This window comes from Caloenas nicobarica, chromosome 7 (assembly GCF_036013445.1).
Source record: "Caloenas nicobarica isolate bCalNic1 chromosome 7, bCalNic1.hap1, whole genome shotgun sequence".
Classification (NCBI taxonomy): Eukaryota; Metazoa; Chordata; class Aves; order Columbiformes; family Columbidae; genus Caloenas; species Caloenas nicobarica.
The window spans coordinates 3918437-3931790 of NC_088251.1; the positions used below are offsets into that span (position 1 = coordinate 3918437).

General features: G+C 43.4%; 1 protein-coding gene across 1 annotated transcript; it reads left to right on the forward strand.

Moving 5' to 3' along the window:
- The first annotated feature begins 923 nt into the window (after positions 1–923).
- On the forward strand, positions 924–9367 carry EEF1AKMT2 (EEF1A lysine methyltransferase 2). Its single transcript, XM_065639479.1, has 6 exons — positions 924–1022; positions 1881–1946; positions 2495–2609; positions 6134–6241; positions 7106–7322; positions 8111–9367. The coding sequence occupies exons 1-6, from the start codon at positions 925–927 to the stop codon at positions 8236–8238; spliced, it is 732 nt and encodes a 243-aa protein (XP_065495551.1). The 5' UTR covers position 924; the 3' UTR covers positions 8239–9367.
- The last annotated feature ends 3987 nt before the right edge of the window (positions 9368–13354 follow it).

The window sequence follows — 13354 nt, forward strand, 5'->3', positions numbered from 1 at the left end:
GATTTTGAAGCACTGGGTGGAACACGGAGCAGGACAGGAGCTGACTGAGCGGTGCTGCTGTTTGTCACATCCATTGGTGGGTTTTGCTCAGCGGAGGGTAATGAAGCTGGTGAGGGGTCTGGAGCACAAGTGTGATGGGAGCGGCTGAGGGAGCTGGGGGTTCAGCTGGAGAACAGGAGCTGAGGGGAGACCTTCTGATCTCCGAACTGCCTGAAAGGAGCCTGGAGCCAGGGGGGGTCGGGCTCTGCTCCCCAGGAACAAGAGCCAGGACCAGAGGAAACGGCCTCAAGTTGCGCCAGGGGAGGTTGAGGTTGGATCTGGGGAACAATTTCTTCCCCAAAGGGCTGTCGGGCATTGGAACAGGCTGCCCAGGGTAGTGCTGGAGTCACCATCCCTGGAGGGGTTGAGCAGATGTGGAGATGAGCTTCTCAGGGACATGGGGTAGCACCATAGTTAGGTTTTTGTCGAACTCGATGATCTTGAGTGTCTCTTCCAACCAAAATGATTCCATGATTTTTCAGTCTAGGAGCTCCATTATAGAATGTCTCACACATACTAAACCCCCAGGATTCTTCTGTTCTCCTCTTGCTTCCCAAAGGAAAACCTGTTTCGGCTCTGATTTTGCAAACAGCGTCCCGTTGGTGACACCCTGGGACACTCCCAGATTCACCGGCGCCCGCTGGCTTCACCCAGGTATTTCCTCACACAGACCACCCGGCAGCAGGGTGGTACCTGGGTACACTCAGTGCCAAAATCAGTAGTTTGAAAATAAATTGTAGAACGGAACATTAAGATATATTGAGTGACTCGAACCCCCATCGGAGCAGAGAGAAGAGTCCTCCACCCGCCAGAGCGGCGGCCGCGGGCCCTGTCGCTAGTGCTCTCTATGGTATCGAGGTGCTTCCGGTTCCGCTTGGGCCGGGCATGGCGGTGGCAGGGGAGCGGCTCGGCTGCCCCGCGGGGCCGGGCCCGGGGTGCGGGGAGGAGCCGTTCGGCCCCTCGGTGCTGGGCACCAGAGAGCAGTGAGTGGCGGCGGGAAGCGGGGGGGCGATGGGCCGCGGCGGGTCGGGGTTCCTGGCGGCAGCTGCCCGGTGGTGCGGCCCAGGGAGTCGGAGGCCTGGGAGAGTCCGGTCTGGTGACCCTCAGCCTCCCCTCGCTGGGCATCGCCAGCTCGGTGACCGACCGACAACGTGTTCCTGAGCGGTTTGTCAGTCTAGATGATGCTCGCTCTGGTGAGACCCCCTGCAGTGCTGGTCCAGCTCTGGAGCCCTCAGCACAGGACTGACATGGACCCGCTGGAGAGGGGCCAGAGGAGCCACAGAAATTATCTGAGGCTGGAACTGCTCTGCTGGGAGGACAGGCTGAGAGAGTTGGGGTGTTCAGCTGGAGAAGAGAAGGCTCTGGGGAGACCTGATTGCGGACTTCCCGTACTTAAAAGGGGCCCATAAGAAAGATGGGGACAGACTTTTCAGCAGGGCCTGTTGTGATAGGAGAAGGGGTGATGGTTTTAAAATAAAGGTGGGAGATTCAGGCTGGACATGAGGAAGAAGTTGTTGCCCCTGAGGGTGGTGAGAGCCTGGCCCAGGTTGGCCAGAGAGGTGGTGGATGAACCATCCCTGGAGACATCCCAGGCCAGGCTGGACGGGGCTCTGAGCAACCTGAGCTGGTGCAGGTGTCCCTGCTCATGGCAGGGGGGGCACGGGGGAAGCTGGAAAGGTCCCTTCCAACCCAAACCATCCTGCGATTCTATGCAGGGAACATAAAGTGGCACTGCTACATAAATACAGCTTCTCTCTCTCTTTTTCCCTCGCTCTGTAATCTAAATTTTTTTTCAAGTATTAATTACAGTATCTTGTCCTTTCTCCTTCCCCTGACTCTAGCTGGGATGCCGCGTATGAAAGAGAACTGCAAACTTTTCAAGACATTGGAGATGTCGGGGAAATTTGGTAAATAAAATAACTCCACCTGAGTGTTTCTGTTATTCCTTTATTAAAAAAAAGAGACACTGGAAGAGCACAGCCAGCAATGCAGTGGGTTACTGACTTGTTCTAGATGTTGGCAAAATTATGGGAAATTTTAATCTTGAAGCCATCAGTTCCTGTTTTGCCCAATTTTGCAATGCAATTTTTTTTAGTTCCACTTGGACAGCTGTCATTACACGGAACATGAGCTGGTAGTTGTGTATGTTACTAACAAATGTGCTTTTTATCCCTGAGTTCAGGTTTAACTATGCAAGTTGCAGGTGCTGCCGAGTTTTTTAATATATAGAGGGCTTCACTTCCCAGAGTTGGTGTTTTGGTGAATTTTAAGGCCATGTGATTAATTTTAATTTAAACAAAGCAAAGATGGAATGTGAGCTATGGCATTTGCTACCCTGGTGCTTCAGTAAGAGGTGCTTTCCAGAAGCTGTAGAGAGAGGGAGCGATAGAATAAATTTGCTGTACCTTTTGTACATTTTTACTACCTTAATTACAGGAGCCCTTATTTTTCATAGGTTTGGAGAGGAAAGCATGATTCGCATAATCAGATGGCTGGAAAAACAAAAGGTCCCCCTTGACAGCTCCTTGCTTGACATTGGAACTGGAAATGGTGTTTTACTGGTTGAATTGGTTGGTATACTGCAAAGTTTGTGCTTTTGATGCAGGATCGGTGCTCCAAACGGAGTAGTTTAAATACAGTTCTCACAAGTGACAATAGTAATGATGGCAAGCTGTAACTTCTGTGAAAGACAAAAAGCAAGTGACCTAAATTAAAGTTATATTGTGGTTTTTTCCCCATCAACAGAATACTGGTTACTCCTTGAACCAGCGGTGCTACTGGGGCTGCAGACCTCGGAACAGAACATGTATCTTGTTCTGCCAAATGGAAATAGCTACTTTTTTTGCTAGACATGCTCAAACTTCTTATTTCTTGGTGCTGCCCAGAGTGTCAGTACTTCATATTTCAAAATTTACAGTATTTCTTTAAATCAGTCAGCCTGAGTATCCTTTAATTTAACTTTACCTTTTTGTTTTCCTGCATTTAAAAATGCATTTCTTCCCACTGTTGTGTAAAACAGCCCCAGATAAGGAAATGAAGTTGGCTAATACACAAAATACTCTCATGTGCAAAACCAGATGCTTTCTCTGCATTCATTTCTGATAGTAACACTCATTATTGATGTAATAAGTGGTTAAAAACAAGGTTTTTATGTCTATGACTTTAAAAGTTTGTTGACACTTCAAGAAGTGTCTGTCAGGGTGGAAACCCCTCACCAGGTGAGTTCCGAAGTGTTAGAATGTTGTTATTATGCAGTGATACGAGATATCAAAGTCAGGTTTGTTAACAGAATGTTTTTTAACATGGACTTTGATTTTAGAAGGGTTTAAATCCTTTATGGGGACCGGCTGCTACACTGCAGCACAGGAGAAATGATATCAAAAGTAGAAAATGCTCATTTCATTAAGAGGAAATTGGCCTAATGATAATGATTGTTAAATGCAATGCTAACTAGATCTATCATTGTTGAAACATCCAACTGAAAAATTTTATAAGACTTCAGTTTTATATTTGTCCCACTTGCAAATCTGCAATTGATTTTCATTCCATAATGGGAAAATAGCAGCCTGTTAGCTTTTAAAAACTATTAAACTGCTGTAAGAACACCCTCCCCCCTTACATTAAGCATCTCAAAGTACTGTGGTTGCTTTAATAGGAAATTTTCAGTCCAGTTCCCATTTGAAAAATAACTTCAAAAATTCTTTATTGTTGCTAAATAATTCACAATCTTGCTTGGTTGATGTAAAAGAATTTTTTTGTGTGTTAGCTGCTGGGCTTTGCAAATCAAGTTAGGATTCTTTTGGCAAGCACATCAGCTGCTGGAGAACAGTTGGGCCAACTGGAGTTGGACTTGATAACGTGATAGAAATGGCAATGCTGAAAAAGTCAGACTTCGTTCGTGTAGGACAGCGGTAGCAACTCTGTAAAAGGCCGCTGCTGAGGGGACGTAACCGACCGTCATTGGAACGGGAAGAGGTGCCAGAGGGTACAGTTTATTGGGGAATACTGGGCCCCGGTGTGCCAGTAGCAGCAAAGAGTAATAAACGGGAGTTTAGTTAGAAAATTACTCTGAAATGCAGCTAAGTGAGAGATATTGTCGGTCCTAGTGGGAATATTGCACAAACAGGAGGCAGAATGGCCATTGGAAAAGCAGGTTAATAAATCAAGTGAAAACAAGACTGGTGTATCCTGTGTAAACTGGCCACACCGGGAGGCAGAACTTCCCACACGCTGCTAAATGTCTTCTGCTTGCACCCTGCGGGGATCTGCCCGTCTGTGAGCTCCGAGAGAAACACCGCTGGAGGTTTCCTCTCTTTCTGCTTCTTGGAGGATCTCAGATGCACAAGTGGGACCCCTTACCAGTTTTATCTGTGCACTAGAGCAGGGTCCTACCCCTGCTAACTTCAGGAATCTGGTAGGCTGCATTGATGACATAATTCCAAAATTCCAGCTCTTCTAAGGAATTGTTGCTGCTCCATAGAGCTCTGACCATCTTATTTTTTTTTTTCCCTGAGCATTGTGGGAGCCACCAATATTGAAAAACCTCTCTGAAATAAAGAATATTCACCCCCCCAAGTCTACCTGGCAGCACCAGAGACCCAAATATGGGGCAGCACCGATAACATTGCACAATACCTTCTGCTATTTAATCCGCTTTTCCAAGAAGCAGCAGCAGAGTGTTTATAAATACCGCCTTCAGGACAGGAGTCCAGTTGCAGAATGCAGCACGGTCACGTTTGCCACTTGAGTGAATGATCCTTTCTTGTCCTTCCATAGTCAGGCCCTACAGGTTTAGCAGCATTTAATGTTGTTTATCCTTTCAACTTTCTTTAGGAGTGAATGGGAACTCCCTGAAGTGACTCAAGCTCTTCCTTTCCAAACAGAGGAGCTGTTGTGGGAACTCCTCTTCCACCCCCAAGCCTTCAGCACAGGCATTTCAGGAAGCTTGGTTTGCTCTGGGGAGGAACGTGGGCAGAAGCCTGAGCAATACGCTGTTCTTCATCAAACGCAAACAACATGGTCTTTGTGTTTAGCTGAAATTAGTCCTCAATTAAGAACAGCTGCCTCGCGCTGAGCTCACACGGGCTGAAAGGCTGCTGGAAGGGGGAAGGACCATTTAAAAAAACAATCTTAACAGCTTTTCTTGCTGTTGAGGTGTTGGTCTTTGCAACAAGTAGGTCTGCAACTGATTGCTTAATGCTCATTAAAGTCCACGTATTGTTCAAAAACCAAAACAAACCCAAGCGTCTTCCGTCTCTGCTCTTACTGCCTGCAGCTGCCCGTAAGATCATAGCTCTTCCTCTTAGGTCTGGATTTAGCCACATGTGATACCCAAATCTGGTCACTTCAGCTTCTACCTCGCAGTGAAAACGTGTCACTGTCCCCCTCCCACGTGCCCAGCTCCGGCTGGTGGCGAGGTGCCCGCCTGCTTTGCAAAAGGGCTGCTGGGATCTGGCTGCCTGAATCTGCTGAGCTGGGTTGGTGTTATCTGCTCTTTTATGTGGTGCATAACCTGCCTGAAAATTGCTGATACGAAGACCTCGTAGCATGCAAATAATTGCATTCAAACAGACATTAGCATGAACTATTAGAAACACGTAAGGTTTTGCAGTGGATTTCTGTACTAGTAAAATGTATTACTTATTTTTGCTCGTACAGTTTGAGTTATAAACCAAATAATTGCTCAATCTCAAATGTTATGTAAGTGTCAGAGAGGTTTTCTTATTTTGGAGCATCTGGCATTGGCACATGTTCTCATCACTGTAAATTCCTGGTTTCTAGGTTACTTTTGCTGCAGATAAGAGGGCCTGTTCCCCTCCAGGGTATTACTTTTCACAGTTCCTCTCAGTTTTCCACTTGTTGACATAAACCAGCTTTCGGTCAACAGTTTTTTTGATGAGGTATTAGGCAGAATTATTTCAGCTCATTCCCCCGGCTATTTAGCTCTTGTAATGGTAACAGCAATAAAAATGAGTAAAAAGGTTGATGTTTTTTTTTTTTTTTCTGTCATAGATTAGATGGATTATAGATAAGGAATACACTTGTTGGATAAAAAAATTGCTAGCGCTAATTAAGATTCTCTGCTTCTGTCTAGGCAAAGTCTGGCTACACAAATCTCACAGGGATTGATTACTCTCCTTCTGCAATAGAACTTTCAGAGAAGGTAAAAGAAAAAGAAGGGATGTCTAACATTAAATTAAAGGTAAGTTTTGAGAGAAAGTTTACTGAGGAAATAGCAATTGAACCCAAGATTAAGTGACCTAATTGATATTCAGATGTACTCAGTATATTAATGATGTCTTTTGACATTCATTTGTGAGAGGACTCTAACCAAATAAATCTGTATTTCCAAGACGATTTTTGGTCTTATTTTTTTCCTGTTTGTAACAGTCGTTAGGTCTAACGATTTCCCTGCTTCTAGCAGGCAGCAGAATGGCGGTTCGCCATTTGGCCAGTCCTGCATTTTAGCTGCACCGTTCTGAATTTCTGATTTGAGGCAAAAGGATGAGATCCTTCAGTGGTCAAATCCCCATGAACAGCTGTGCAGTTGGAGCAGGGGGTAGGACCAGATGACCCCCAGAGATCCTGACCAACCTCCACCATTCTGTGGTTCTGTGATTCTCATTCCGAGCTCTCTCCCAGCGCTGCTGTTTTATCCTCCAGATCTGTACCTGTCTGATGTCTCTGTTCTTGGATGTCAATTGTCACCTCTCTCTGGCAGGCACTGCCTGTTCTGCTGTATTTGTACAGTGCCTGGCATGCAGCACCTAGGAAACCAGGGATCAAAGTACAAATAATGATTTGAAGAATGGACTGCAAGTATGTTAGTTTGAGCTTTAGATGGACAGGTATATACATGGGCTTTACAAAAAATAGATCTTCATATAATACATAGAAAAGAACGAAGATGACGTCATTATAAGTGCGAAAAGCCTGTGAGTTACCCTTTCCTAAGCACACCTATTGTCAAGTTGGAGGCTTTTTATTTTCAAGTATTGGTTTGCATTAAAGATTCGGGAGCTCCTGAGTAGCAGATTGTTTTCACAGTTGTAGACTTTTGGTTTAGGTAGAAGACTTCCTGGCTCCTTCAGCTGAGCTGTCAGGATTTGAGATTTGTATTGACAAGGGGACTTTTGATGCCATCAGCCTTAACCCTGATAACGCGGCGGGGAAGAGGAAGCAGTACGTGCAATCTCTCTGCAGCGTATTGAAACCAGGGGGCTTTTTCCTCATAACGTCTTGCAACTGGACCAAGGAGGAGCTGTCGAACGAGTTCAGAGAAGGTAAGTGGTTGAACAGAAGCATCTGCCAAATTATGGTTGTTCAAGGATGCGATGAGTGAATTTTAATGTCTGTGTTAGCGTCTTGATTTTCTCAGATCAGTATTTGACAAGGTAAAGCAACTAGTAAATGGTTCAGCTTATCTTGCCTCCGTTTTCCTCAAGAATTGCAGCTTCTGCGTTGGCCAGTGCCAACGTGCCAGGGGATGACAGGTTTTGTTGTATTAGTACTTTGGAGGACAAGGATTTTAGTCTAATTACACTGGGAAAGTGTATACCCGAGTGATAATTTTTCTCTTTTGGTCCTTTATTCCCAGATCCAGTTCACCTATCTGATTGCTTTGAAATCAGGGTGACGCCGTTACCCATGTTTAGGGAGAACCAGCCAATCTATGACCGTGACCTTTTATGTCACCTGCTCAGCGACCTTTCTGGTCCACTCAAAAGGGTGTTTTTTACGTGCAGGTTAGGTTCTGAATCTCATGCCTGAGGCTTGAAACTCAGTGTAGATTTAGAACAACCGTCCCTTCTGGGGAACTAAAGTTACTGGCAAGTTATCATCTTTTCTGCCTTTAATTTGTGTGAGTCAGCCAGCTAAGATTTTTATTATCCATGGGAGGGTTTCAGCTGTATAAAGCAGCGCTGCAGTGTAACAATACAGTCCTATAAACTTACAGAGTAACTGACTTGCAATTTTTCCAGCCGAATAGAGAATGGTTTGCAACGGGCTATCCAAGAGGAGAATAAAATTACTTCCTTCTAATAAAAGCATTTTAATTTCTGTCTGGCAGGGTTTGAAATTCTGGAGGAGCTGCCAACACCCAAGTTTTGCTTTGGAGGAAGAATTGGAAACAGTGTAACAGCATTGGTTTTCCAAAGGAAAAAAGTGAGGCCATCCATCTTGGACAAATTAGATTAGTTGAGAAAGGTCTGAACTTTAAACCTGAGAGAAAACCTCAGACACGTGTGTAAATAAATGCTCTTTGAGTACACAGTAAAATACTTTGTATGGAACTCGAAGGGACTATAAAACATTGCCCTAGAAACATTTCAGCTTTGCATAATGTGCCTGTAAATTTTGTCCTCGCTACAACCTCACTTGTTCTAGAGAAGCTGCAAGTTTCTAAGTGGGAGAGAAATAAGGCATTCTGAATATGAGACTAATATAACTGAATGATGTTTGCATTTGGAATGTAAAGATTTAATTTCTGTATTGGTGATCAGTGACCAATAGAGGTAAAGCTTTTCTACAAAGCAAAAATCTCATTTCTCTGTTGTGTGGTATAATAAGGAGCAAGCTTTTGCAGTGTAAGTGCTGGATCTTTTATTTTTTTCTTAGGTACATGAATGTTGCTGTTAAGGAGGGAAACGAATACAAAAGCTGTAGCACTTGCAAAAAGGGGACCAGTTTGTGCTTGAAATTCAGATTTTCAGAGGTTCTCAGTCTCATAGAGTTCTGTCTCTACTGAAATAGCTCAACTCTTTTCCCACAGAAGGAATGTTTTTAAAAATCTCACTTGCTTGAATGTGTGCGTGCTTTGTCAGTTATTTTCACTGATCTCATAAATATATAAAGATGTGATGTTACAGTCCCACTAGCATGTGACATATGCCTCCTTCATTATTAATTTGCTATATATGTAATCTCTTAAGAGCCAACAATGACCGTGTGTTTTCCAGTGAATTTCTCAGGACAGATTTTAGCTGCATAAATCCAACAGAATTCAGAGCATAACTATTCATTCCTTGTTCCTTTGAATTTTTTTTTAAACTTGTGTACGATCCTTTTGCTTAATTTCTTTGCCTTCATTTCTTCTGTTATTTTGTGTTTTCAGAATACTACTATTGCTCGAAAGGTAGGGAAATTAAGTCTCTTTATGCCTTGACAAACACATTGCCAGGTGGCAATAAACTTGTTCTTTCATACATTGCGGAGGCACTATTAGGCAATCAGGTTTTGTTTCACAGGCAAGGTCATGTTTGCTTATTAGAGAATTCCTCCTAGTTTCTTGGCTTCTCCTAGTTCCCAGGGTTCAGGAGATTATTAAGGGTGGAGAAATACTTCTGGTCCTTTCCCAGGACAGGAAATAAGACATTATTTGCACAGTGGTGAGTCCTCCCTCTGTGATCCATCTGGTGATGTCTTCAAGGTAGGAATCCTAAAGTCTTCCTTTCTTTTTTTTTTTTCCAAAATGGGATATACTGGTTCCATTGGCAGAATGGTCTTTCAGAGTGGTAAGAAAGTTTAGTTCCAGTGAACAGCTCTTTGCATATTAGGTCAGGCTTGGGTTCCTAACTTGAGTGTCAAAACCATGGTCTTGTTATCATTTGGGTAACTGTTAGTACAATTGGCTATGAAATGTGAGTGGTAATTCAGACAGGATTTTTTTTGATGGAGTAGTACAAAGAATTCAAAGCACACCACTGATAACAACCTCAATAAAAAGACTATGACATTTTTGTAGGAAATTTGGCATCAGGTGGAGTTAATACAAGCAAATTTTAATTGGCAAGTATACTGGCAGGATGTGTTTAGGGCATCTGTTTTATTCCCATCTGTAATTTTTGCTAATGAAGGCATGATATGTATTTAATCATGGAATGAAAATAAATTTATGGCCGTCATGGATTTTCTTTTAATCAATTAGGAGGAATTTAACTACTGGCACTCCATAAGATATGTAAGGTTCAGGGCAAATATTGTTTCCTCCTCTTTGTATGATTGATTATTATTAGATTTTGTTCTCTAGGCAACATTTTTATATCAGTTGTAAAGCTAAAAATAAGCTTCCTAAAATGATTACACGGAAATTTCAGCTTCAGAAATCGTGTAAGTGTATAATGCAATTGTATAATCAACCGCTTTCAATTAATATTTTTAGCGAGGCATTTTGAAGCAATGATAGTAATTCACTATTTTCTCTTGCTATCATGTTGCTGTTTTTCAAATGTCTTGGACAACTATTGTATTTATTTCTGTTATTATTTCCTCGCGTATTAATGCATTTTCTACCGGGGAAGCTTCTTAGCAGTGGGGAAAGGCTGAGAACCAGTGTCCTCTTCCAGCCTCATTATTTGCCCAAGGTCTTGGATTATTGAGGGCGTCCACTTCAAGCATTTCCCTGCCACTTCTGGGCTATATATAGATATACATATATATATATATTAAAAAAACTTGCCCGTCTGCTTTTCAAGTCTATATAGAAGTTCTGTAGTAATGTATTCAAGAAAGCTGAAGAGTCTGCAGAGAGGTGTTTTTAAAGGGAGGAATGGTGAGGAGTGGAAAAATGGAGTGGCCCTCACAAGCAGGAAGGTTTTGATTCCTGAATTTGTAGTGGCCCCTCTTTAGTCTCAAATGAGCACGCAGGCTGTTGCTTGAACCTAATTTCTGCATCCGATTTGTAGTTTGTATATTCTTCGACAGGCCAAAGCACTTTCAGGTATCACTGGAAAGTAGAAAAATGCTTGGAAAACACGTTTTAGGACATTTATTTTATGGCAATAATAGTGAAAGGATTACTATTTAAAATCTGCTCTCTTGGAAACCTGGTATTTTTTAAATAATGAAGTCCAGGTAACAGCTCTGAGACCAACTTAAGCAATAGCTCTTTACTGCTGAGTAGGATTTGGAAATGACGATGTCAAAGAATGTCCTTGATTTGGGCAGTTCACCTTGCTAGGTGGTTCTCCCTGAAGCTGTGATGCTTTTCAGTGGGAAACCTCTTAAAAAGTAAGAGGCAGAGGAATAAGCAGTGAGTTGGGAGGAGTGAGTCTTGGCTTGTAGTTTGGGGAGTGCTTCATGGAGGCTGGTACCGTCGTCTACACAGCGGTTACTCCTGGTTTCAGCTGCAACGCCAGCCTACAGGAGAATAAAACCAGCATTTGAAATATGTTCTACTCCTATTTTGCTATCCAAAGACTCTGTATGTGATTTCACTGTCAAATGTGAGGTCTGTGGGTGGTAAAACTAACATCTTCCATGGATCTCAACAGCAGTTGAGCCCACAGACTTTTCCTGCGGTACCGCGTTCGAGCTGGATGACGCTGCAGAGCTGGCGTTACCTTTCTGGATCTGGGTGTAGTTTTGCATAAAACGTAGGCAGAACAGAAAGGGTTTCTGTTCCCGTGTTGATCCACAACATGCCAAGGGATGAAATTCTCTCGATGCCAGTGAGCTTTGCACCTGGTGTCGTGAGCCCGATGCCAAAGTCCATGAGATGCCTGGAAAGGGAAGGGAGGTGTTAGCCAGTGTGCTCCCGAGCCTGGAAATGAAGTCTCTCCCTTTCTCCCTAAGCAATTCAACCTCAAGATCGGATGCAAGCGAGATCTCATCTTCTCAGTCAGGTGTTTTCAGTGCAACTTCAGCGATGCTATGCATGAATGCTTGCAACTGGTAAAGATGGACGATGGCTTTTAGCACATCAACCCTAAAAAGCAGCATCCCCACCAACATTTGTGTTTGATGCAGCTCAGACATCCCATACCTGACTCCTGGTACCTGCTATTGCCAAGCAAACTGCATTTAGGCATTCTCTTTTTTGAGGTATTTACTAGGAGAGGCCGTTGTATTTGTTGTGGGGCTTGTGCTAGTGAACAAGCTTGGAGCATTTTACCCTGGGTTTTTATGGGGTTTGTCGGGGAAGTGAACTGTCAGGCTGAAATATCTGAAAGAGGAGACCAAGTGAAATTAATGAAATAAGTATTGATTTCAGATGTCAGATCTAGGGAAGTTTCTACACATGGGTCTCTGCCAGAATGGAGGGTAAATGGGTTCTCAAGACAAAAAGCCTTTGCTCTTTCAGCATCACAGTGCTTTCTTGATGTAAGTACTTCTATAATCATGTTTATATAAATTAAAAAGTGAGAAATACCAGACATGAAAATCATGAGACAACTGAATGAACACAGAAAATTCAGAGGGAAGGATAACGTTCCCTTACTGCTTGACTTTCCTTTTGGTGACCAACTTGTTATTTACAAGAAAGTATGTTCATTTAACAGTCCTTAAGGAGCAGGAATAGCCAAGTGCAGTGCTGTCTGTAGGCTGTTTTTTAAAGGCTAAGTTTTTTGGAAGGCTTAGAAAATATGGAATTAATATTCTGTTCTTGAACTTCAGTATAATTCTGTGGCCTAAAATGAAGAAATTCTGGGAGCTACAATTTTTTTTGAAGAGCTGTTGGGTTACCTCAGAAACACTAACAGAATTATGGCAGCTGCTCTTCCAGACAGGGCCAGCAATGATGAAACATATAATTACAGGCTTTCTGTCCCATCAGGAGAATATTTCTTCAAATCGTTATCGAGAGCATCAGGTTGAAATAACTGTTTGCATTATGGGCTCACCCTCTTAATTTCAAAACCAATGTTGCAGCACCATTTCTGAACCCGGGAATGGCAACAGCTGCCTTATTGTATCATAGGATTTGGGGTATTTTATACCTATAGCAAAAGGAGACTCTCAGCTATTCTACTTTTTATTTTTTTCAAAACATTTTTTAAAAGGAGCTTTCAGACGTTTGGGTTTTTAATCCTGCCATTGCTCTCTACAGGACAGCTGGTTGTACCTGAGTTAAGAAGCGCGTGTCCCACCACACAGGTCTCAGGACAGCAAATAAGGAACCCAATAAACAGTGCTGTGAGCAGACTGCCCCACACCTTCGGCACAATAATGCGGTGATTCAAAGCCTGCCCAGAGGATACTGGTGTGGAAGCTGTGCCTGCGGCACCAGATTTGCTGTACAGAACCTGAGCGCTCTCGGAGGCCGCGCTGACATCTCCAGAGGGTTTGCGTTATCCTTGAAAAAGATCCTTGTCTGAGGGAGCATGTCAGTGGCTAGAAGTGGAGATGTTCTCTCATATAATTCCCATCCAAATTATTTCAGTTCAGCACAGGTTTCTGGTGCAGGCCGTGATGTCTGCGGGCCCGAAGGGTCAAGGGCCTGAATGGGCAAATGAACCGAAGCTGGTCACTTAAAACAACTGGGCTTTGCGTCCAGGTGTCTGTAAGGTGAAGCCACATGTGAAAGCCAGATAGA

Coding starts and splice junctions, on each gene's coding strand:
- EEF1AKMT2 (XM_065639479.1), top strand. CDS start 925: ATGGCGGTGGCAGGGGAGCGGCTCGGCTGCCCCGCGGGGCCGGGCCCG. Junction 1,947..2,494: donor GGAGATGTCGGGGAAATTTG/GTAAATAAAATA, acceptor TATTTTTCATAG/GTTTGGAGAGGAAAGCATGA. Junction 2,610..6,133: donor GTGTTTTACTGGTTGAATTG/GTTGGTATACTG, acceptor GCTTCTGTCTAG/GCAAAGTCTGGCTACACAAA.